This window comes from Ursus arctos, unplaced genomic scaffold (genome assembly GCF_023065955.2).
Source record: "Ursus arctos isolate Adak ecotype North America unplaced genomic scaffold, UrsArc2.0 scaffold_14, whole genome shotgun sequence".
In the NCBI taxonomy this organism is placed as follows: Eukaryota; Metazoa; Chordata; class Mammalia; order Carnivora; family Ursidae; genus Ursus; species Ursus arctos.
In genome coordinates, this window is record NW_026622808.1 from 38,189,542 (window position 1) to 38,214,845 (window position 25,304).

At 40.5% G+C, this 25,304-nt stretch overlaps 1 protein-coding gene across 1 annotated transcript in view; it reads right to left on the bottom strand.

Annotated features, from left to right (window-relative positions):
* ERC2 (ELKS/RAB6-interacting/CAST family member 2) overlaps positions 1-25,304 on the bottom strand; it is a 791,328-nt gene that overhangs the window by 312,932 nt on the left and 453,092 nt on the right. Inside the window, exon 12 of the mRNA XM_044384924.2 lies at positions 10,246-10,381. Coding sequence (XP_044240859.1) covers positions 10,246-10,381 — 136 coding nt within the window. The remainder of the gene's footprint in view (positions 1-10,245; positions 10,382-25,304) is intronic.

Below are 25,304 nucleotides of genomic sequence, written 5' to 3' on the forward strand. Positions count from 1 at the left end.
CAATCTATACTTCTTTTCCATGATAAGAGACTTTCTGAGTTGTTTTACAGGTGACATCCCTTTGTTGGATGAGGAAGGTGGCAAAGATACAAATAACTTAAACTGATCTTTATTTAGCATCTAAAAAGTCCTAAGCTACGTAGTCTGTTCTCACAATTTTCTTCACCACGATTGCTACTTTTTTAGTTATTCTAATTTTAAAGACATAAAAGAATCACAGAAGATGATAGAATACCCTGTTCATAAACTTTCCATAAAGCTTAGTTTATTGTAAGGAATCATTTATGTCATCTTAAATGGCCAATCGAATATCCACTGCTGAAAGAGCATAGGCCCAACCTTGGGGCTTATGGGTTAATGGTTCAAATCCTACCAAAGGTAGACATATCCTATGGAACCAGTGGGCTATACAAAGGGCATCGGACGAGGATGCAAAAGGCCTGGGATCTGGTCTCCCTTCTGCCAATAACTCCCTCTGAATCTTGGGCAGTTTATGTGCCTTTACTGGGCCCTACTTCCCTCATCAGCAAAGCAAGGGGCTTGTATTAAATAAAAGCTAAGGTCCTTCCTAGTAAGAAAAACTTACGATTGGTTAACCTTGCAGGGTTTTTCCAGGCAGCATAGCTAAGTAAGATGTAGAGAGAAAGTGTAATACCAGAGAAGAAATTAAAAGTGTCATAAATTCAAATTACCAACTTCCCAAATGTGTATTACAGGAGAGACTATTAAATGACTAGGAACAGATTTTATAGTTGTATTTTCCTTTTGCAAGATTTCCATCTAAATCATTGCCCATGTCATTGATTGTCATTTCCTTAATCTGGAGTGTTTGAATATACAGCTTAGCAATGCTTTGGACAAGCCATAAGTCAAAGTTAACATTTTAAAAAAATTAACCATGCCCAGGTCTCTGCCTTGCATAGAGACATGCTGAAATACCAACATCTATTAGAAAGAGGTTATTGATGTTGAGGTGACATGCACTGTGATTTGCAGGTGCCCCTCTGACTAACCTCTGGTGGCCATATCTCAGGGTAAACGTACCATAATTACCCTGGCCAGGAAGAGCTGGTTTAACTGTACTGGCTCTTTTGATGCCTGTTGAACATGACTGCCCTTTAGGGATTTCCAGGGCCGATGTGTATAAGTTATCATGTGAATTCTAGCTTTGAAAAAAATAAATAAGGTATGCTATCAGAATTATTTTTTTCTTTCAATCCCCCTTGCTTTCAAAGTGTAGGTTCTTCAGTAATACCTTCATTGTACCTACTTTGAAAATTATACCGCACTTCTATAGATTCAAGCAGAATGGAAAGACATATAGATGCTCCCAAGCACTCACCCTAAACGCCTCTTTTCTCAGTGGCTTTTAAAGCACAACTTCTGGTTCAGAAATTTTTGCCTGGGGAAGCAATTATTTCAGTTTCCAGAAGCTGAGTCTGTCCTTCACAGGAAAAACTCTTATGCTCTAGTACCTCCTCAAAGCTTCACCTTTAATGAGACCTATGATTGCAGATGAGTCAGTGAACAACTGTTTCAGGCTCAGTTTCCCCATCTATAAAATAAAAACACAAAACTTGCCTCACCCAATCTTCAAGGTCAATGGGAGGATCCAGACTGAAGATCATCCCATGGAAGCACTTTGAGAAGCACCCAGGACTCTTGCTGAAATGCGTGGTTGTTGTTGTTGACTAACCTGATCATCTGCAGTGATTTTTAAAAAACATATTAAAATGATGTCTCCAATTTATTACACAATTCTTACCTCAAAGTAAGCCCAGAGGTCAGAGTTAAAGGTAAACAGAGAGGGTACCTGGGTGGCTCAGTTGGTTAAGCCTTTAGCTCAGGTCATGATCCCAGGGTCCCGGGATTGAACCCCACCTTGGGCTCTTGGCTCAGTGGGGAGCCTGCTTCTCTCTCTCCCTCTGCCTGCTGCTCCCCATGCTTGTGCTCTCTCTCAAATAAAGAAATAAAATCTTTTTAAAAAATGGTAAACAGAGGAAAGGCAGGTTCTACAAAGCAAGCCCCCGCTCTTTTCCTAGAGCTTAGCCACACCTATGAACGCTTCTAAATCTCACTGGAGAGCACAGGAGGATGCACACTGCCTTTCCCTTATCGATTTATATTTCAGGGACCAAAAAGAGAAAATGGAATAATATCTAAAAAATAGTCTGATTCTCCTTAGGAACCTCCTTTGAAATGAATAAGAAGATTACCCTATTATTCCAGCAAGATTCTTTTCTCCATCCCCCCTGCCCTTAAGCTTTGTCATTTCAGTGCATTCAGGACTCTGCTTCCATAATAACAATGATTTCATTTGACAAATATGTTGCATTTCATTCTGTAGGATCTTCAGCCTTTGACAAACAAACATTCGCTTTGCTGAGGACTAAGAGCCACTAATGGAGTGAAACCTGAAAACCCTTCAGAAAAGAATAATGAACCCCACTCTGTCTCCCGGGGGTAATTTAGTAGGTAGATTAGGCAACACTTGATTAAGGGTAAACCTCTCTTTTCCATAGAAATATATTGTGTTTGTATAGAGGGGCTGTGTGAAGTGGAGGATTAGGTCACAAATCCTCAAGAAAAAGCAGAAGACGTTTCTCAGAAGAAACATGCGAGTTACTGCACATTTGGAAAAACAAGTAATACTTTATTGGGAGGAAAGAAGAAAAACCCCACATACAACAGTTTTATTTACACGATTTCACTTAACTTCTTGGAACATTTCTAACAAATGGTTAGTTCCCAAATACACTGCACAGGACGCCTTGTCACCCCTGACAGTCCGTGAGTTACTACAAAGAGTAACGACTCAACTCAAGGCTACCAGAACTGATTGTTAAATAAGATTTTCCGAGAGTGCCTATAGGGAGCTGCTACAACAAAAGTCGTCTTTGGCTCGTGAGGGATTATAGTGTGAAAGAAAAACAAATGTCAACATAAATCCCCAAGGAAAGAAAGCACTTCTGTACTAAACCTCAGTCCTACCCTCCAATGTTCTGTGTCTTCCACAGACTTGCAAATACTTGAGTATTTCTTGTTGTCTGAAACCATGAAGAGTCTGGAAATGTTGGATGTGGCTCAGTCCACATTTCAACAACACGATAGAATTTATTCACAGTTTAATGGAACGTCCCAATCTCTACCCATCAACATAGAAAATTGCAAGGCAAACAAAACACTTTGCAATGTTAAAAAATAATAATATTAAATTCTAAGGCAAATTTGAACAAATGTGGATTTTTCTTTTAAACCTGTTTTCAGATGACTTTTCCCACCCTTTCATATGTTGAACAAGATGGCTGAAATGGAGCCTCCCTAAATCACTCTACACTGTACCTACAGAACAGCCATGAAAAACCAGGAACTAAATAAACGTGTTTTGACAATGATGAATCTCTTAACTCTGCTGGTCAGGTTTCTTCTAATGGCAGTACTTAGAAGTGTACCATAACACATGAACATAGATCACAGTTAGAGTTACAATTTTAAACTTAGGGAATTGAAAGAGAAATGAACTCAGTGACTTGGAGAGATGAACATACAGATATGAGGCTTAAAAATTGCTGCTTAAATCATATGTATCCCTCTGCAAAGAAACAACTTACCAACGCTTGGGAACTTCACAATGAACTATACGTTTTGCTGAAAGCAATGCATTTTTTTTTTTTTTTTTTTTGAGGTTTATGTTGTTTGTTACACTTCCTCGGTTAGCTGACCCCAACTCTAATTGGAGAAGCAAAGTAAAGGAAGTCTCCTTGGCAAAAAGATATGGATATACAGACTCACACAAATTGAAAAATAAAATCGTCTTTCTAGCTTTTCTCATTTTTTAGAACTCTACTAAAAGGATAAGAATAAATGGGAACATTCATTTGCTTTTTAAACTGATCACACTTGGGTTTAACCACTGGCAGAGAAGAAACTTTACAGTTCCCTGGGAACCTATAATTTGGAAACGGAAGCACACAAGAACAGACTTTAGTTTTCAGGCAATAAATTGAAGAGAATTCTGCAGACATACAACAGAAAAAGAGCATAAAATATTGGCTTGTGCATTTCTTAGAATGTTAGTTCATTAACTCGATAACTGCACAGAGAAAAACGCAGCCAAAATCTACAACGACATCCAATGGGATTTCAAATTGGCATATTTACTCAGCAAGAAATAGCTAGAGGTTGGGGGTAGGGGATGGGAAAGCATCCCATTCTGGTAATGACGATTTAGTGAGAATCTCCGGAAAGACACCTTGTTGAAAAATCTCCATGCAGTCTCTAATGGGACACACAGAAGCCCAAAGCCCCAAGGCCAGACATAAATATCATCCTCCATAATCTGTGTCCTGGGGAATAGTTCTACAGAATTATACAAAAAAATCACGATCTTTTACATTTACCTTTCGCACACAACTCAACATAAACTTGAAAAATGTTTTAATTTTTCCTCCTTATTGCCCAATATGTTGTTTAATGCTTTATTGGAAACTTTCATTTACTGGTGTGTGCTCTATATCTGTATTACTCATCAGTATAAAATAGTTCCTAAGGATTTGTTGGATGATACTCCCAATGGTCACTGTCTTCTATGGTTAAATGCTCATTATCAGTCTCTCTGGAGGAAAGCTTTAGTAACTGAACCCTACATAGATCAGGTACTGTGCTAGGTCCTTTCATAAAGCTCATCTTATTTAACCCTCCCAGGGTGATAGAGATTGTAATTCCTACTTACAGATGAAAAAAAGTGAGAGTCAGAGAGGTTCCCTAACTTACTCAAAGTCCTGAGCTGATAATAATAAGGGCCAATATTTGAAAACTGGGCAGTTAAGCTCCAGGGTTCTTGATCTTTCCCTTCTTGCTCTCCTTACCAAATTCTCCAAAACATGATTGTAGGCATTTCCTCTGAGGAATAATAATTCAAGGTATTTGAGGTATTTTCAGATAAAAAAAGGACTCAGGACAAATGCACTAAACTGCCCTCTCTCTTGGATGGATCAAGCTAAGCTAGCCAGGGTGCTAGTCTCTTTACTTGTATCACATGAACCCAGTGGGACCAGAGTGCAGGGCTGAACAGTAGAGGCTACAAGTCAATGGTCAGTTCATCTGCACATGTGTTTCACTGGACCCAGAGTATTTAAAAAAATGCACCAAATCCATAGATTTCACATAAAAATTATATTTTATGGCAATCAGAGAGTCCTTCAACCTAGGCCCACCTTTATGGCAGCATTCGGTCAAAGCTTAGCGGTCTCAATTCCTTTTGGTGAGCCGTGGGCTCCTGAGTTCCTCACAGCCCCTACCACCCTCTATCATATCCATATACTAAGGCCACTGTAGCTATAATTTTTCATTATGTTTATGTTACTGTTCTTTTCTTACGTAGAGAAATATTTCTCTAAATCTTGTCTCTTTTGACAGTTTGAATGATTGGTCTCAAGTCCTCACCCTTCCTTGTATCTGCCCCTTTAAAATGGTCTCTTCATGGGTAGAGTGTACTTCCCTAATCCCTGCTTATTTGCTCAGTGATGCGGCTTGCTTTGGCCAGTGGGGTGGGGTGAAAATCACAGTGTCAGTTTAAGGCTAGGCCTTATGAGACCTTTCGAGTTTTTGCTTACTCTCTTGTGCCTCTGCTACTGTGATCAGAAGAGTTTCCCCCTGTGGCAATGACCCCCTTCAGCCTTGGTCTCAGAATAAATATATGTGGAATGGAGCTACCACAGCCCCCCCACAGACCTGCAGTGAGGAACAGGAATGCCTATTCAAGCCCACCTTGGAGAAGCTGAGCCACTTAGTCAATCTGAAAAATCTGTGACAATAACTATTGATGCTTTAAAGTCAGAGTTTGGGGATGATTTGCTACACAACATTATTATGGCAACTGCTAACTGATACAGCTCTACCAAAAATTTAAATTAAGACAGGTTGAAAGAATGAGACATCATTCTGACTTTCTGATTACCCCCCCTTTCTTTATCCCTTTCTTCTCCGACCAATCTTCCTAGTTCTTATGCTCCATAGATGAGAGAAACCATATGATATTGTCTTTCTCTGCTTGACTTATTTCACTTAGCATTATCTCCTCCAGTGCCGTCCATGTTGCAGCAAATGTTGAGAAATCGTTCTTTTTGATAGCTGAGTAATATTCCATTGTATATATGGAGGAATGAAGCACGAGAGACTATGGACTCTGAGAAACAAACTGAAGGCTTCAGAGAGGAGGGGGGTGGGGGAATGGGATAAGCTGGTGATGAGTAGTAAGGAGGGCACGTATTGCATGGTGCACTGGGTGTTATATGCAACTAATGAATCATCGAACTTTACATCAAAAACCAGGGATGTACTGTATGGTGACTAACATAATATAATAAAAAAACACTAAAAAAAAAAAGAATTTGAAAATAAGAAAAATCACATTGACCACTGAACATTACAATATGGAAATAAAAGGTAATGACTCAAAATAAATAAATAAATAAATAAATAAATAAATAAATAAGACATCATAATTTTTTCTTACATGCAAACCTGTTTCCTATTTATGCTAATAGCCTAGACCCTGGAGGCATCTGAGTTTGCAATTCCTGCCATAAAACTATAAACCTAAGAGCTAAAGAAGGTTGGGTTTGTGAAATGTTTCTTCGCATGACTGTATATCCAGATTGGACTGAAATAGCCCAGTTTTTGCCTGTTGCTATTATGTTCGGGTTTGAATACATTCAACTTTGTCTCCAATTATCATAACTAGTTGAATCTCTTCAATCTCTCTTTTGGAACCTCATCCAACAGCTATTATTGTTGCAGAAAATACTCTACCTGAGATTTTTCTGGATATGATACCTATTTGGTTGATCAAAATCATTAAGTCAGCATGTCCAACCCTAATAAAAAACTAGTATAGAATAAACCAAATTTAGTAGGTGCCAATCCCACAACTACTAACCAATCAACCAACTGTCCAACCAAACAAACTGGACCCCAGCTCACAGACACTTAGTAATAAGGCTTGAGAAGCTAACTCATAAGCAGGAAATACTTAAAACAACAGTGATATTAAAAAATCAAATGCCCCAAGAAAGGAAAGTTCTGTCTTCAGAAGGCAGTAATTACTGCATCTGAGTACATCTGCTTAACAATCCAAGAAAGTGGGAGTTTCACTCTCTATTAACCTTAACCAGAGACATTTTCATCAAAATTAATCGTGATTACTTTTTATTGCATTTCAAATACTATCCTTTATTTGGGGTGGTCAGGAATGCAACTAAGCAATTCCAGACCATGCTATCTTTTATGAATAGGTCTATGAGGTAGTTATCAAGAGGCCCCTTATAAAAATATTGCTATGCAAAAGTTCATGAGTCAAAACAAGACATTAATTTCCATAACTGATGTGTCCTTAGAAAAGAAATGACTATATATAGAAAAGACAGCAAGTCTGATGCTCAATGCATATCAGAGTAGAACTGTATAAATGTCCACACATATCACAGACAACAATTTCACAAAATGTTCCTTTTACCTTTCCTTTGTTATCATAATAACAATTAATCATTAATACTTATTGTGAGCATAGCTGATGCCAAGTACAATTCTAAATTCTTTATTATGCATTGACTCTTTAATCCTCAGAGCAACTCTGGAGTTGATGCAATTATTATTATTCCCATTTTACAGATGAGGAAACTGAAATGAGGGAGAGTAAGTCACCTGCCCAAAGACATTCAATGAGTAAATTCTGAAGCTTGAAATGAAGCTCTGGGCATTCTAGCTCCAGAGTTAAAGAAAGATGGTAACACTTACCTCACTGACAACTGACACCATAATCAATCGGTCTGCTATGTTTTGTGCCCTACTGTACCTTGCTTTACACAGATTCTATGCCTTTGCAGACAGTTCTCTTTCTTGGAGTGCCTTCCCTACTGCTGTGTCCCTCCCATGTCAGCTCTAATTCCGTTCGCTCCGAAGACTCTCTGCCACTCCACTGTTTTCTTGTCATCCTCTTTTAGAACTCTTTTCCTGAACTTTCATCTTCTAAACATGGTCAGATCTAAGTTTGAGTCCTGGCTCTGCCACTTACTAGCTAAGTAATTTTGGGCAAGTTATGTAACCCCTCAGAGCCTCCTTCTTCTCCTATATCAAATCGGATAACAGCTTATCTCCCCATATGATGGCTGTAGTGGATCTCTATGTTTTTACTGTCCAGCATCCCTTCTAGTAACAGACTCCTTTCCTTCTTGTGTGAGGTCACCTGTTCCCACTCTCAGCCCATAGGATTTGGGCGTGGCTAACCTCTATTCCCTAGGTTCCAGGTGATCACACCCTGGCCTGGCGAATATATGCATTCTTTCAGGTATGAACTTTTGCTAGAACCTTTCTCCTCTCCAAGCATGACTACACTCACACTGGAGGCTGGCTGCTGGTGGCCATGGTTGGCATCACTGTGGACAGCTCCTAAGAATCAGGGCAACAAAGAATAGAGTGCACCTATTAGTAGAATGTAGACAGATTTCTGATGCCAGTGTTGGGATATCTGAGTGTAGTCAGGCCTGAAGTTCACCTTGGCCTTTTTAGCTAACTGATTCCCTTTTTTGCTTACTTCAGATTGAGCTGTGTTCCTATCAATTGCAACTAAGAGTCCCAACTAACCCAGCTCATATAAGAATTAAATAGATGCTGGGGCGCCTGGGTGACTCAGTCAGTTAAGTGTCTGCCTTCAGCTCAGGTCATGATCTTGAGGTCCTGGGATCAAGCCTCACCTTGGGCTCCCTGCTCAGTGGGAAGTCTGCTTCTCCCTCTCCATCCCTGCCACCCACTTGTGCTCTCTCTTTCTCTCACTCGCTCTGCTCTTTCTCTCAAATAAATAAATGAAATCTTAAAAAAAAGAATTAAATAGGTGCTGCAAAGTACATATCATAGTACCCAGTATTACGAAAAGTTCAATAAATGATAACTACTACTGTGATTATTCCTCTACATTAGTTTCTTGAAGGCTGACTCCAGCTCTACCAAGTGTAAAATCACCAACATTGTGGTGAAGAACAAATGAGAATATATGCCTGGCAAGGCAATAAGATGTTCTACAAATTTTAATTCTCGTGATCTCAGTCTGTAGGCTCCAATCTAATATCTTGTATGATTGGTAGGGAAACTAAGCCCCAAATCCTGGGACAAGAACATTGAGAAAGCTGTGGATTCAAATAAGCTACCAGTCCATGCTTAGGTGTTCCCAAGCCTGAACAAAAGACTTGATGCTACTATTGTGCTATCGAAATCAGCCATCCATGCAAAGGGCCTTGATTGAAACCATTAAGGCACCTCTAGGACACAGAGAAAAAAGAAACTAATATTGACTAAGTAACCTTCATGTGCCATGCTCTGTGCAAGACATTTCCTTGTATTTCCTAATCTAGAATAATTATTTATTTCCCCTTTGGTCAATTAAAAAGATGAACTGTGAGTACATATTGAAACTATCTAACTTCTTCTATCTCCAAGGAGGAAACCTAATATATAACTGGAGAAAGACACTAATTAATAAGCAAAATTTAACATGAACTCTGGCCAAGTTGAACTTGAACTGTTCTGTTTAAAGGCACACTGGAATAAATAAAGGAACTTCAAAGCAAATGCCCTGTTTTAGCCTGAATGTTTTATTGAGCACATGGGGAGCACTCCTTTGCCAAAAATAGGGATGGTTAATGAGGAAAAATTGGTGTTTTCAGTCAGCCAGTTGGTTTCTGAGATAGGGCTGTCCATTCAGAGATAACTATATTCCACAGAGAAGACAGAATAATGATCTGCGTCAGAGCTTCAGAGTTTTAAACAAAACAAAACCAGTTTTGTAAACTGAGATCAACTTAATGCATCCTTTTTCAAATACCTTCCGTGATAATATGCATACATTTCCCTTCTACTAACGCCAAAATCACTGAAATATAATTCTAAAAGGAGAACATTTCTATGTTTTAAGCTTCTTGCCAACTCTATAAACGCAGCCCTTACCTTTAAAGTGAGACTGTGCAGTACTAAAGTTTCCACCATAATCAGCTCTTCTTGGGCAGCATTCTGAAAATGATGCTTCACAGTTGTAAAGACCTATTGGGTTCTCTGGGAGTATATTGTTCATACTGAACTCAGAGCTAAAGCAAGTCTCCCATTTCTGTTCATATTTTTCCACAGTAACGGCTATATGTCAGAGACAGTCAATCTCCAATTATTTAGGTTTTAAGAGAAGAACCCTGAGCTCACCTGCAAGTGTTGTGAGTTGTCAGCCATGCTATCTTCTCGCCTGCGGACTTCTTCCAGTAATTGAGCATTTTTCTTCTTTTCCAACTGTTGATTGTGCTTGAGGTTGGCCACCTTCTTATTCTGATCCTTCATATGCCTAAGAAAAGTCAGCAGAGTGTGGTTAAATTCAACCACTGGAAGATCAGATGTTATCACAACAGAAGTAGTAAGGATAGAATATATTGATATGGATCCAGGAAAAGCTGAAACTTCAGAATATTCCATTCATTCCACCACAAGTATGTATTGAGCACCCACTTAATGCCAAGTGCCAGGATGGCACTGGGGCTGCCACGGTGAATGAGACATGTATAGTCTTCACCCAACTCATGGAGCTTGAAGTCCAGTGAGAGAGACAGACCAGTACCAAGGAGACAAAACTTAGGTTTCCTAATGGAGAGGAAATAAATGGCATGCTGTGACAGATGATGATGTGCATTGCATGTGTGGACAGGCATGGGGTAGGAAGATGACTTTAGGCACTGTGGCCAGGAAACCTCCCTAAGGAGACAAGACAGTGGGAAAGACTCCAAGGAGCCAGCCAAGAAATCACCAGTGGAGGTGCTCCCCAAGTGGAGGGAACAGCAAGAGCAATTACCAAGGCAAGAAAGGACCAACTACTTCTAGGAACTGGAAGGCTGCAGTGAGGCTTGCCCAGGGCGAGGGGGAAGAGAATCCACTCTTCCTGGGAACCTGGGACTGCAAAGGTAGGCAGTACTCAGGGAACACAGGGCCCCTGATCTATGACGGGGCATTTATTTTCTTCTAAGTGGTTGCTCTTCTAATTATTATTATTCTTTTGGATCATGTTCCTATTCTGAGATCATAATCCATTACTTTGATTTTAAAATAACAATTACAAGGCTCCAATCAAATACATTGTCATCACTTAGCTCAAACAGAATAACACTTTGGCTAATCATCATGTTAAGTAAAGCCCTGGTGCTTGGAATAAAAGTTCTTAATGAATCTACAGGATGTCAAAGTGCAAAATCGTAAAGTGGTCAAGTGAGTAAAAGTCTAAGGACAAAGGATGGGTTAAAAGAGTGGGGGAAGGAGTTCTAGGCTTAATATGGACTATTTCGGCAGCAGCGTTTAGCAAAACATTCCACAGATTTAGGCAACCATGTCCATGGCAGCTGGTATAAATCTAATCTCACACGTGAAGAGGCAGAGGGGCAGTACAGAGGGCTTGGGAGCACTGATTCCAAAATAGGAGGGTCGCAGAGCAGAATCTTTCGGGATCCTTCCGGACTCTCCCCACCCCCCCAATCCCCAGGCAATGGTAAGTCAGCCTCTGTTACTGAGCCCTGACTTCAAAAGCAAGCAAGAGAGAATCACTGTTCTTGTGGAAATGTGCACGAGATGAGAACTAAATGATACACAACAAACACGTTGAATTAAAACAATTACTAATCAAGTGGAAGCCATGCTCAAGAAGAAAGTTTTATTTCTAGTCCTCATAAAATTAAATATTCCCCTACTCCCTCACACTCCAAGAAAATGAACTTCAAGAGAACTTATTAAGCTGAATGATCTTCTATCAGAAATCCTGCAGATGAAAATATTCTGAACACTTTGGTCCTTATGAAAACTTACAGTACTGGCTGAAACAGTGATTTAACTATTCCTGGTGACATTTATTAAGAGGATGGTGGTGAGACAGAACAGCCATCTACTTGGGCAACGTTTGGATGGGATAATTATTATCCGACATTTCCTTGTTTTTACCCAATACACTAACTTACACATCTGAAAATACCAACTCAAGTCTACGTGCTAATCTTCTTTTAGAAAATTATCTTTTGGTTACTACAAAGATGTTGAGAACAACCTCTTGCTTCCTAATTGAACAAGGATATAGTATTTCCAAAACTCATACTAAACCCAGGGCAAGCACACTTCCCAGCTCAGGAAATAAGGTCCATGCCCAGTAATAGGATGTGATGGAGAGGTCAGTGTTATTAGTGAGATTATTTAAGTAGAGGACATTTTTATAAAGAAATACTTTTTATAATTTTGAAGCACACACTTAAATAGAACCAACTGCTAAACATTTTTCCCCAAGTACCACTGAAAAAGAAAACAGATTATAATTGCAAATATCATTTGCATAAAGAATTCCCACAAAGTTCTTGGGGCAGTATGAACATACATAGATCTGACTTTCAGGGATGATGCAGTGTTTTTTTCAATCCAAAAATTAAAAAATAAACCTCCAAATCCATGCATCCCTTAAAGCTTCTCTGAATTACAAATGAGTGGCTAAGAATAATGGAAAACTGAAGTTGAGACATTGTGATGGAGACCTATCTTCCACATTCTCCAACCATAACCTTCAAATGCTGCCTGATGTAGGACACTAGTGATTGAAAAAGAAAAGCTGGGTTTTGAATGGCACTGCTCAGGATTTGGCCAATTAGGTGGATGCAGAGCAAGGTGATGAAAACGATCATCTTGTCTTTGTACACATGAATATCAATAGATAGCTATAAGGTATACACATTCCCTTGCAGGAGTGCTATGGTTTTCAAATATATTTCTAGCACCAGAACACTTTCTTCTAGTAAAAGCTTACTTGAAAGCCAAAAAAGGAGAAGGATTGCACTGGCAGAGGTAGGAGAAAGGGAAGGGGTAGGGGAGACGGGGAGCAAAACCTCACCTCTAGACAGTCACTCCCTCAGGTACCCCTCAGAGAAGCCCTAGGGCTACCTGAAACCCAGGCTGAAACAGCAATTTATGAGGTAGGAAGAGAGACAGACAGGTAGAGAAGTCATGAAATTTAAAAATATGAGATTCCCTGATGAAGAGAAAGTTTCCCCACAGAAGCTCACTAGATACTTCTTGAAGGAATGACCATTGTGATTTTTGCTAGTAATAACTTCAGCATCTTCAAGAATAAAATCTGTAAGTGACCTATTACTCCCTGCATCTCCCCCCTCCTCAGAAGTAAACCCACATGCATAAATAAACTGGGCTAAACTCAGTACAATTCTCAACTGTACTAAACTCAGCAAGGTAGAACCCCTGGGGGCGCAGAATGCAATGCCCTCTGGCAATACTGCCTCAGAAGAGAATTATAGTTGATACCCACTTCCCAAATTCCCACCCACTAGGCAACTCAGATTCCAAGGCTCTGCCAGTAACTGACCTGCTCCACGTTCAGAAATAAAGTTTCCTCGGGGTGAACTTTTTTATCCAGAGAAACATCATTAAAAATATATTCAAGATGCAAATTTTTAAGAAAGCCATTATGGAGGAGGGGTGGATGGAGGTTAGCTGGAGAGTACAGCTGTAGGGTCAGTTTTCATCATTCAATTTAAATTGACCAGTTTCATAAAGCAAGTCATGTCACTTTTCAAAATCCAGCCATCATTAAGGAACTTGGATTAAATTTAAAAAATTGCAATAGGTATCAAGATTAACAACGATGGCTACTATATTAAGAATGAATGTCAGAGAGGACAGAATCCTGCTATTCACTAGAAAAGTTCATCAAATTAAAACCAAAATTAGAAAGTGTTCCCTAACTTGCTGGTGAGAAAGTATCAGGCTTTGAGGACTCTAAAATTACATAGCTGGGAGGGAGTGTGGAACAGGAAGTACATATGTGCATGTGTATATTGTATATAAAGGAGAAAATCAAGGCTTCTCTTTTTTTAAATCTCAGCAGAAAAAGATGTCATTTTTTTACCCTATCTCAAAAACATTAAAAGATTCATAATGTCCATTGTTGGCAAGAAGGCCAGAATCTAGCACTCTCATATGCGGTCAGAAAGGGTATAACTGACAAAAACTGGTTGCAAAATTATAAACCAATTTGGCAGTATCCACCAAAGTGTCCATACCTTTTGCCCAAGCAAACCCACTTCTAGGAACGTAGCCTACAAAAATGCTTGCACATATGCATGAATATTTATGTACAAAATTTTCATTATAGCACTGTCAAACTGAAAACTTGAAAACTGCCAAACTGTCCAGCAGGAGATTGGCTGAAGAAATCAAGTGCCTTCATACTCTGGAACTCCAAGCTAGCTAAGAAGATTAAGGCAAAACTAAAGTATGGACATGGAAAACCCTTCAAGACATATCGTTAATCAAAAATGAAAGCAGGTAGCAGAATAATACATATAGTCTGATCTTATTTATGTTAAAATATAAAAGCCTATTTGGATGTATATATACACACATCCATTGAAATGGAAACTGATGGAAACCCCACACCAGTCTGTAAACAGTGATTACCACTGAGGAAGGGAATGGATTAGGGAAGAAGGGGGGATTTCCATGTGTTACTGTATGCATTTGTATGTGTGTGTGTGTGTGTGTGTGTGTGTGTGTGTGTATGTGTGTGTAAATGAGGTATAAATACATACAAGAAAATGCACAGATATTAAGTGTAAAAATTAATGATTTTTGACCAATCAAAATACAGAGCATTGCCATCACCCAGCCGCATGACGCTGCCCCCTGACAGGAAGTAATTGGTATCCCAACTTTTATCTGCATGGATTTGTTTTGTCTGTTCTTGAACTTCCTATATATAGAATCACACAGTACATGGCCTTCTGTGTCTGACTTCTTTGACTCAGCTAAGGTTTTTGAGACTCACTCATATTGTGCCTAAGTTCCTTCTTATTGCTGAAATCAGGTGGTATTCCATTATATGAATATACTACAGCTTGATTAGCCACCCCCTTGTTAAATGGATATTTGGACTGCTTCCAGTTTTTTACTGTTAAGAATAAGGTTGCAATGTAAGACAAAATCAGAGGGAGACAAATCATAAGAGACCCTTAACTATGGGAAACAAACTGAGGGTTGCTGGAGGGGAGGTGGGTGGGGGGATGGGGTCACTGGGTGATGGGTATTAAGGAGGGCATGTGATGTAATAAGCACTGGGTGTTATATGCAACTGATGAATTACTGAACTCTACCTCTGAAACTAATAATACACTAGATGTTAATCTATTGAACTCAAATGAAATAAAATTAGAAAAAAGAATAAGGTTACAATGAACATTCTTGTATTAATTTTTTGTGGACATATGCTTTCATATTTCTTGGTTAAATAACCAGATGTAGGTATACCTGAGAGTGTAAAATGGTATAACCCCCAATGGAAGACCATTCCAGGTTATAAGAACCCTCCAAGAACCACTGAAGGACAGGAGCTAGTAGCATAAACTCTGGAGCCAGGCTCCCTGGGCTCTCATCAGAAGTCCATCCCTCTCTAGCTATGTGACCATGGGCAAGTTTCTTATCCTCTCTGTAACTCAGCTTCTTCATATATAAAATGGAAAGAACTGTATCTAACTCTTAGGGTTACTGTGAAGAGTTGATAGGTTAGTACAGGTAAAATGCTTAGAACAGATTCCAGCATATTGCCTCTCTGTTTCACTCTTAGATCCCAATATAAATGTGTTCATGTGTTGTGTAATGTTATGAATACATATTTCGTGTCTTGCTTCCCACACCAGAATAGCAGGTATTCAAAATGCCTCAACAATGGACTCTGGAATGCATTATCAAACCCTTGTGTCATACATTTAGCTTCCAGTATGCTTTCCTTAATAAGATGAGTTGCATTCCTGGAAGGCTATCCTAATGGAAGTGTGCAGGAAGGTCACAACAAGCATGGGTAAGTGAGCTGGGATCCTAAAGTGACTGCACAAGTAGATGGGCCACATGCACACAATGGAAGCTGACGATGAGTACTGCATGCAGAATTTCCGATAATAAAGGCTTTTACTTTTAACCACTGAGATGATTCCACTTTTTTAAAGCTTGAAATACCATTCAGTATTCCAGCATAGCTATAAACTTTAGAAAGCTACATAACTATTCTAAAGATACTTTTATAGCACATACAAATGTGCTAAGTGTCATGAGCATGATATCCCTTCCTGCAAGAGAAAGTATCTGGCCAGCTGTGGCTACTTGAATCCAGCTCTCCTCCCAGCAAAGAGAAACAAGTAGGGCCAAGGTCTTAGAACTTAGCTCCAACATGACTTAGGACTAAACTCCCCCTACCGCAAACCCTCTTCTACAGCCCATATGCCCTCTCCCTGACCTCCACCATTGACTTCCCCACCCAAGCTGGGAAAACCTGGAAGCAGGTCACACAGCAGAAGCTGGTCACAATCAGCAACAAAAGGGTTTTTCTTGTAGATGTTTCACTCTAGAGAAGTTCTGAAGAGCTGACTTCCTTCAACTGTTCTCCATTATTCTGGCCCTGAAGAACCTCCTCCCCCAGATATCAATAGAGCATCACCCTAAATATAAGTGGAACCCAATGGCTGAGAGCCTATGCTGAAGAGAATAGACGGTGGGGGTCCTCCTTTGGAAAACCCCGGGGAGAAAGCCAGGTGCCCTCTGATAACCCTTGTCCGCCTCCAGATGCATTTGGTAGGACGGGCACACACCCACAGGAAATTCAAAAGGAAACAGGAAAAGGCTGGCCTGTTTTTCACCCTCCTCAGGACTTGTTGTTCAGTCCAGGGGCACCTATTTAACAAGACACTCTTCCTGGAAAGCAGACCATACACAGTTATAAGGGTCACAGAACTAACAAGTCTGGCTCACATTTACTATTCATCAAATAAACTTCTTATTGCTTGGCCTCTCATGTAGGTCTAGTGACCCAGAGAGCACAGACTGGCCTTGTAGGTCTGTGAATGGTAGCCTAGGAATGATTATTTTTTTCATTGTCAAGCAATAAATGTATTGTGATGTTCTACATTCCTCTCACTGTAGACCGGACTATATGCTCAGGCTTCTCAGCCCATATGGTCAAAGTTGGCAGCAGATGCACCACCAGGAGAACCCAACGCAGGGTCCCTGCCATCTCAACCTGCCTCGCAAGCATCCCCTACTTCAGCACACCATGGCTCCACCTATCCCATGGTAGTCTGATGCCCTGCTGAGAGCTGACTGTGCAGAAATGCGGATAGGGAAACAGAGTGGGCAGACCCCTTCTCTCCATCACTCCTGCCAGCACAACACCTCAAGTCACCATCATTTCCTGCCCTGGACCATGATGCTTTTCTCTCCTTACCAGTCTCCTGCTTCTGCTCTTGTGCCCCTTTTAAGCCATTCTCCACCTAGCAGCAAGAGTGAATGTTTCAGAACAAGTCAGATCATGTCCTCAAATCCTCCAACGGTTTCCCATTTCCCAGAGAACCAAATCACACATCTGTGGATCTCAGCACCCTCCTCCCAAACCATTTTCATCTTTACCCCCAGAATCCAGAATCCAGTCTTCTTTCAGTTCCAAATAATGCTAGTTCCTTCCCACTAGAGGACATAGACATGTGCTGTCCTCTTTGTTTAACTCTCCCCACCCCCACTTCCCTTTCCTCTCACAACCACCACTCTTATAGGGCTGACTGATCCTTCAGGTCTCAGCTTAAATGTCCCCTCTTCAGAGGGGCCTTTCTGGGCATCAAATTCAACAATACCCACCTCACCAAAACTGTTATAACCGCACTCCATGCACCTCCTCCACTGCATACACTGCAACTTGTAATGATACATTTACTTGCATTTTTAATTGATTACCGGCTATTCTACCACCAGACAGGCATTACTGCCAGAATAGGGCCCAATCTTGGGGTGTTCACAAGAGTGAAGGAACAACTTCTAACCACATCCTCTCTGGCCCAAGCTACCATCACCTCCAAGTTGGGTGAGGATGCCAGCTCCAACTGGTCCATCTAATTCATTCTGCACAGGACAGGGGACAGAGTGTCTGGTATACAAACAGGATCATATTTCTTTGCTGCTTAAAACTTCTCACTGGATTTCTACTACCTATGGAAAAGACCATGTTTCTTTCCATGACTCTTATTAGGTCTACCTCTTCCCTCTCAAAGTCTTATCTCATCCTACTCCCCCCAGCCACACTGGCCTTCCATTTGCACCCTCAATACCCACCGTATGGAGGGCCCCTGCATATTGCTTTCCTCTCCTAGAAATCTCTTCACCTAATTCCCATCTCAGCCCTTTCATCACAGATAATTCATATGTATCCCTCTTAGGACATCCTCCTAGAAGCCCTGGTCAATCTAGAAAGTTGGATCCTCATGTCATAAATTCCCAAATTATGCTGTGCTTGCCTTGCTCAGAACGCAACACATTTCTGAGCCTTTAGTGTCTCCTTTGTTCTGCTATAAGCACCCCTCTGTACACTGATCACAACTGTCTTTTTCTCTTCCCTAAGAATCTAGCACAATGCCTATTCCACTGTCACCAACAGATTTCTGCTGGACTGAATTTAATTCTAAAACCTGCTGCTGCTTGGTCAAAGGATGAAACAGGCCCCCTTGTGTTGGCTAGGTGTTTTATATGAACCCATAAAATTATTTAGGAATGTGTATCTAGGGATTTACATGAATTAAGATTGCTCTCTTACATTTGTTTTGTTTTTGCTTTTTTAAGATTTTATTTATTTATTTGACAGAGAGAGAGACAGCCAGCGAGAGAGGGAACACAAGCAGGGGGAGTGGGAGAGGAAGAAGCAGGCTCCCAGCATAGCAGGGAGCCTGATGCAGGGCTCAATCCCAGGACCCTGGGATCACGCCCTGAGCCAAAGGCAGACGTTTAACGACTGAGCCACCCAGGTGCCCCTCTTACATTTGTTTTAAGAAAGACACTTTCTATAAAGAAGAATTGAATCTCACATAATGAATATCAGCTTATTGTCAATGAAATGGTACCCAGTCAAAGTAAAAAGAAATGAGACTGGACTGTTGATTAACACAACTGGGCATTATTATCTGATGCCAACACAATAACAACCCAGATATTCCTATATTCCTATAAAGGTCACTTTTGAAATTAAACTGAAGATCTACAAGGCTACACACAAAAGAAATGACCCAGTATCTCCTTCCTAACTTATTTCATATTCAATAGATGGTTTTTAAAAGTCTACATGGTTCACAGCAGACTGATGGCTTTTCTCATTTATGCTTTAGTCTAAAAACAAGGATCAGCAAACGCTTTCTATAAAGATATAGCTAGGAAATATCTTAGGCTTTGTAAACCATGTGGAAAGAATGAAGGAACAAATGGAAAGTATTAAGAATCCAGAAAGTATTCAACTTTGCCTCAACTTTGTCATTGTTTCATGAAAGCAGCCTAAGCATGCTACAAAAATGGGCATGGCTGTGTTCCAATAAAACTTTATTTACACAAACAGGTGGCAAGGCTGTGTTTGGCCTGAGTTTGCTGAACTTTGGTCTAGACATGTTCTAAAATTGCTATGTAATAATGATAACTATAGGCAGAAAATACTCACATCACATGATGTGTTCTAAGCATCTTATACTTATTAGCTTATTAATCCTCACAACAACCCTCTTAGGCAGGTCCTTTGATTATTCCTCCTACAGATGAGGAAACTGCCCAAGGTTACAGCATGAGTGAGTACAGAGAGATATTCTCAGTCAGTCTGGCTCCAGAGGCCACCCCCATGCCCTTAACCTCTGTACTGTGCCACCCAGCTGTGGACAATGCTGCAGAGCTCCTTCACACCACTCTTACTTTCCCTTCTCCCAGGCTGCCGCAGGAAGGTCTAGGGAACCCCACCAGAAATTCTCAGGATATATTCTCTGTTCTGTAGCCCAGCCACTTTAAGGCACACCACTCCAAACTTTATAAGATGCCCTGAGCAGCAACTTGGTTGGCTATTAGAGAACTAGATACACATGAGGTAATTACCCAAGAATATTGGCTTTCCACCAGGGGAGCCTTGGAATGGAAGGTGGGAGCTTAACAGCTTCAAACTTCACGGTGGCAGCCACAGTTCCTGAAATGAAGACCCAGCTATGAAGCAGAACACAAAACCAACAAGGACGCCATGCAATTTCCCTATTAATTTCCGGTCTCTGAACCCGTTAACCTCAATGTGACCACTTTTTGAACAAATTATTTGGTTTTATGGGTGAATCTACATGGAGAAATATTTAGTGTATTTCATATCCTGGAACTTCACTGCATCATAATGAATTTGGCTCTTCTTCCTGTACAGACAGATTTAATCAGAGACAAAGGATTTGGAGATGGTAAAGTAAGTGAAGATAAAAATAAGTAGACACTCAACAAAAAGGGAAAGTAAGAGGAAAACAAAAGGGCAAGAACAATAACAGATCTTAGGACAGAACTTCTGGAAACGTGGGAGCAAACCAAAGACAGGGCTAAGACATAAGGTTAAAACTCCTGCCCTGTTCCCACTCATATCTTCTCCTGGCACATCATTTACTTCTCCTCAAATAAAAATAAATAGAATCTAAACACTTTAAAAACAAAACATTCCTATAATTGCCACAATTCCACAGGGTATTGTATTCTTCTAAAAGCCTACGACTCCACTGTTAGACATAGGCACATTAGGGCCAATTTGGTAGGGTGTCAGTTGTATTTACAGTTTGGGGTAATATAAAAACATATGGAAACTGTGAAAATTGACCCCCGGGGGGCTAATGTTGGAGGAAACCAACATTCCACAGTCTGGCCAGAGGTTGGGGGCGATTTGCCCAGACAGTATACAGCCAAAGCAACCTATGAGCACAGGGGCACTTGGTGTATGCAAGACCTATTTTTATTGCATCCAATCTGGAATTGGTCTGCAGCAGCCCAGACATAAAACAAAGCAGAGGCATAAGAAGATAAAAATCTTATATGCTGGTTTTCCAAATTAAAGTACAGAAATAATGTGTCAGAGTCTATATTATTTCTTATCAGAAATTAATGTTCAAATAGTGCTAAATAATAAAAACATCCTCTGTCTTTGGGTGTCATATTAAGTGTCAGGCACTATGCTAAGCACTGTAAATATATAGCCTCAGTTAAACAAAACAAAATCCTACATGGACAGTAATTTTATCCCCATTCAACAGATGAAGAAACTGAGGCTTAGAGAGGTTAGCATCATACATCATACAGTTAATAAGTAGAAGACCCAGAATTTGAACTTTCATTTCTATGATGCCAAAGCTCATGGACTTATCTATTATGCCATATGAAAATAATCTAATATTACTGTACATTATTATGAGATCTTTGTCACAAAAGTAAATGGAGCATTCTAGCCAGACCTAGATATTCCTTTTTGAGATCCACAGTCTTTTTTCTCTAAGAGGGAGGCAAAGCACTAACATCAATACGTAAGTTATATTCTCTTTAGGATCTGGTCTGAGGTATGCTTATCAAACCATCCCAAAGGTAATTCAGACTAACACTGAACCAGTTTTGCAATCCTGCACAGCAACTTAACACAAACTTAGCAGCCTAAAACAACACTCATTTATTATCTCATAGCTTCTGTGAGTCAGAAGTCCAGGCACAGTTTGGTTGGTCCCTCTGATCCCAGCCTTACCAGGCTGAAATCAAGATGTTAGCTAGACTGCATTTCTCATCCATTGGCTTCACTGGGGAAGGATGTGCTTCTAGGCTCATTCATGTTGTTGGAAGAATTCCTTTCCTTGCAGCTGAATGAATAAGGTTCCTATCTTTTTACTGGCTGTTGGCTGGAGCTGGAGACTGCTCTCAGGTTCCAGAGGCTGCTCATAGCTCCTTGCCATGTGTCCCTCTCCATTGGCAGTTCATACTACAGCTATTTGATTCTTCAAGGCCAGCAGGGAAATCTCCCTTCAGTCTGCTAAGATCAAGTCTTATGTAAAGTAAAGTATGTAATGTAATGTAAAGTAATCATGGAAGTGCCCTCCACCACCTTCGCCTTACAACATACCCTGTTTGAGGGAGTGGTACCCATCACCTTAGCCACATTCTACTGGCCAGATTCAAGTCACAGGTCATGCCCACATTCAAGTGGAGAGGACTATACAAGGGAGTGAAAACCAGAGAACAGAACAAAAACAATTAATTTTAATTATTTAAAGCTTCTCAAACCTTTATTTTATTTTGTTTGTGCTAATCTTTCAAAGATACTTCACAATCTTTTTACTGTCCATTTCAAACTGTTTACCACGGTATCTACCTAACAGACTTCATTTTTCCATTTCTCAAACTTCTTCCAAACCATTTTCACCAGCACAACCTAAGGCATTTGGAAGGCATAACTTATGGCCAATGAGGGGTTATGGAAATTTATGCATCCTTACACTTTCTCAAGTATTTATCCCCATGACAACACACTGCAAAAATAAATGCCTGTTCTTTCCACTCTTCTTCTCATAACTCAAATCTCTTCTAACTCTCAGTCAAATGACAATGAGTAAAACAGAATCAGTGGTGGATGCCGGATGAAATGAAACTCAGTGAAGGATAACAAAGTGGCAGAATTATCGGCAAAGACGGTGTAAGCCACCTCCCCCCAATTATATGAGAAGACAGAACAAGCCATTTCCCCACAAAATTGCCTCAACAAAATTAACCACTTCCAAAGTCTATTACTGAGATGTCACCTGTTTCAGTTCCACTTGGTGATGTTTGCCTAACTCAGTGGTTTACAACACTGTTCTGGCAGCACTGGCTCTGGGGGATGTGATTAATTGTTGCAAAAACAAAAACAAACAAAAAAGGGCTAGGATCAAATAAGTCTTGTGGACATAGAAAAAAAATGTGAACAGGTTTCTTATACTGCAGAACTTTTCAGAGCCTTTACTATTGTGAAGTGCACTGTGACTCTCTAAAAAGGGACATGGTAGGATATATTTATTAAATTTATTTGACCTAATCCCTTTCCCCCTCCAATGATCATCCAACTGAATTACTATTCTGAGGTATAAAGTCCAAGGAAAAAAGTGTTAATCAGATTTTCTCAAGTTTTAGTTACTAGTGTATCATCTCAATGACTTTTGCTATACTATGTACTACCTGCGCTACTTAATATTTTCTTTAAATATTTTTACTTTACATACCTTTTAGCCTTAGATTCTTTCTAAGCAAGAATTAATGAAATCATGTTTATGTTTGGTCTGCAGTTATGGATGCTCTAATACAAAAAGGCATAATTAATAAAATACATAAGTGTTCGTGTGCACCACCTAAAAGCATCCTAATTCTTAAACACAAAACTAACAACAACAAAGATTCCTGGATACCACCAAAGCCATGACTAGAAATGATAGAGACAGCACTGCAGAACAAGGAAGAACAAGAGCCAAGTCCCCATCTTCCACAGATGACTGATGAGATAATTGTTCAGAGCAGTTCAGTGGCTTGCACACACATACTCAGCTGGTATGTCTAAAACCCTGGGCATCACTGGGAAGTGCCAGGTAAGCTAGGAGGTACAAGCAGTTATCTCTGGTTGCCACTGCACCAGTCCCCATGTTTCATCAGTTAGAGTTGCTTAAAACGTCTCCTTTTATTCAGTACTAGAGAAAGTCACCCTTTCTGACGTGTTCAGCAACTTCATTATTCCCAGGAAGGTATAGACCACTGACCTTCATTATCTCCTTGAGAAATTTCAGCCCTGACCAACCTAAGGAATTTGCTTGGAAGCAGAACAATGCCCTTCCTTTGCTTTTCACCAATGGGCCATCCAAGCTGAATCAGGACAGCCCTGAATCAGCTCTTGGTTTCAGGCTAGAAACAGGTCAAAAGTAACAGTAGGACAAAGTGAGCTTAAAGAGCTGTGACTTGTAGCCGAATTGCATGGGTTCAAACCCGAGATCAATCATTTCTTCACTGAAGGACTTGGGATGGGTGAATTAATTTTTTTATATCAGTTTCCTTATCTGTACAACAGGATATGAACACTAAAATAATACGTACTCAAAAGAGAAATAAATGAGATAATACAGGAAGAGTACTAGCATAGAATAAAGGATCTACAAATGCCACCTTACAACGACTTTAATGATAAGGAAAAGAATAACAAGGGTAGTGACTTCTGTCCTCCATGAATCCAAGCTGGCTCACTGTGGGGGACAGACACCTACCTTCATTCAATGACAAATGGAAAAATGTTGGAAAGAAGGTTCCCATGACCTCAACCCCACATCCCAGGACTCACAAAGTGCCATGAAGATGGCACCTATCTGAGGGCCTGGGCTATCTCAGCTCCACAGTTAAAAGCTCAAACCTTAGGAGGTAGCATGACAGGCTGATTGAGGGGTTCTGGAGGTGATATCTGGGTCACCTGTCTGCCTCTGCCTCTACTGGTTGTGTGGCCTCCAATCTGAGGTCTGATCTAAGTGGCTTTGAAAGCAATAAAGACAAAGATGTGGCATTTCTTGTTCTCCTGGGTTTGTGGAGCAGGACTTAGCTCTGCTATATAAGTCATGAAAACTCGCAGCCACCTCCCAATCATAAGACATATCGGGCAGCTCTTATCCTTCTTGTGAATCAATGTATTCCTGTTCTCTCCACTGCCCCCGTGGAAAGGTCTCCTACTTGATGACAGTGATTCAAATCAAAACAATGGGAGAAGACCAAGAGCCAGCTTAGACCTCTGGCCATTTCAGAAAGATTCTGAAAAATACAGTGAACTCTCAGGCCTCCTCCAGAGCCTATCTGTAGACTCCTGACCCCTCTCATGCTTCCTTCTTCCTGACCCAGACTATTTCCTCAAAGAACCCAGTCTTCCACACCGGAGTCATGATAGGATCTTTACCTGGAGGGATGCAGCAAAATCCTAAGCATCCACAGGAGTTTTTCATGCCCTTTCTACTTCCACCTGGATGACAATGCTTCTGGACCTCCCAAGGTCAGTGTGGCCCAACTTTGAGGAACTGTGGTCCCATCTAAAACCACAGAGCAGCCACCAGGACTGAGGTTCACAAGCAGGCATGCTATAGAAAGTAGCATTTTATCAGCATCTCTCTGCACTGGACAATGTACATGTTTATTCCTCAGGACCACTGTATGACGTAGGTGTCGTTATCCCCATCGTAGACTAGAAAGATGAGGATGAGCAAGCAAGCAACTTGCTTAGAGGGCTCCTGCAACTGGAAGGAGGCAGAACTGGGTTCCATTCCACCCCGGTAGACTCTACAACTCAGGCCATTTTCCTAACTTATCGTTGCTATTCTTGGATTTACCTCACTTGC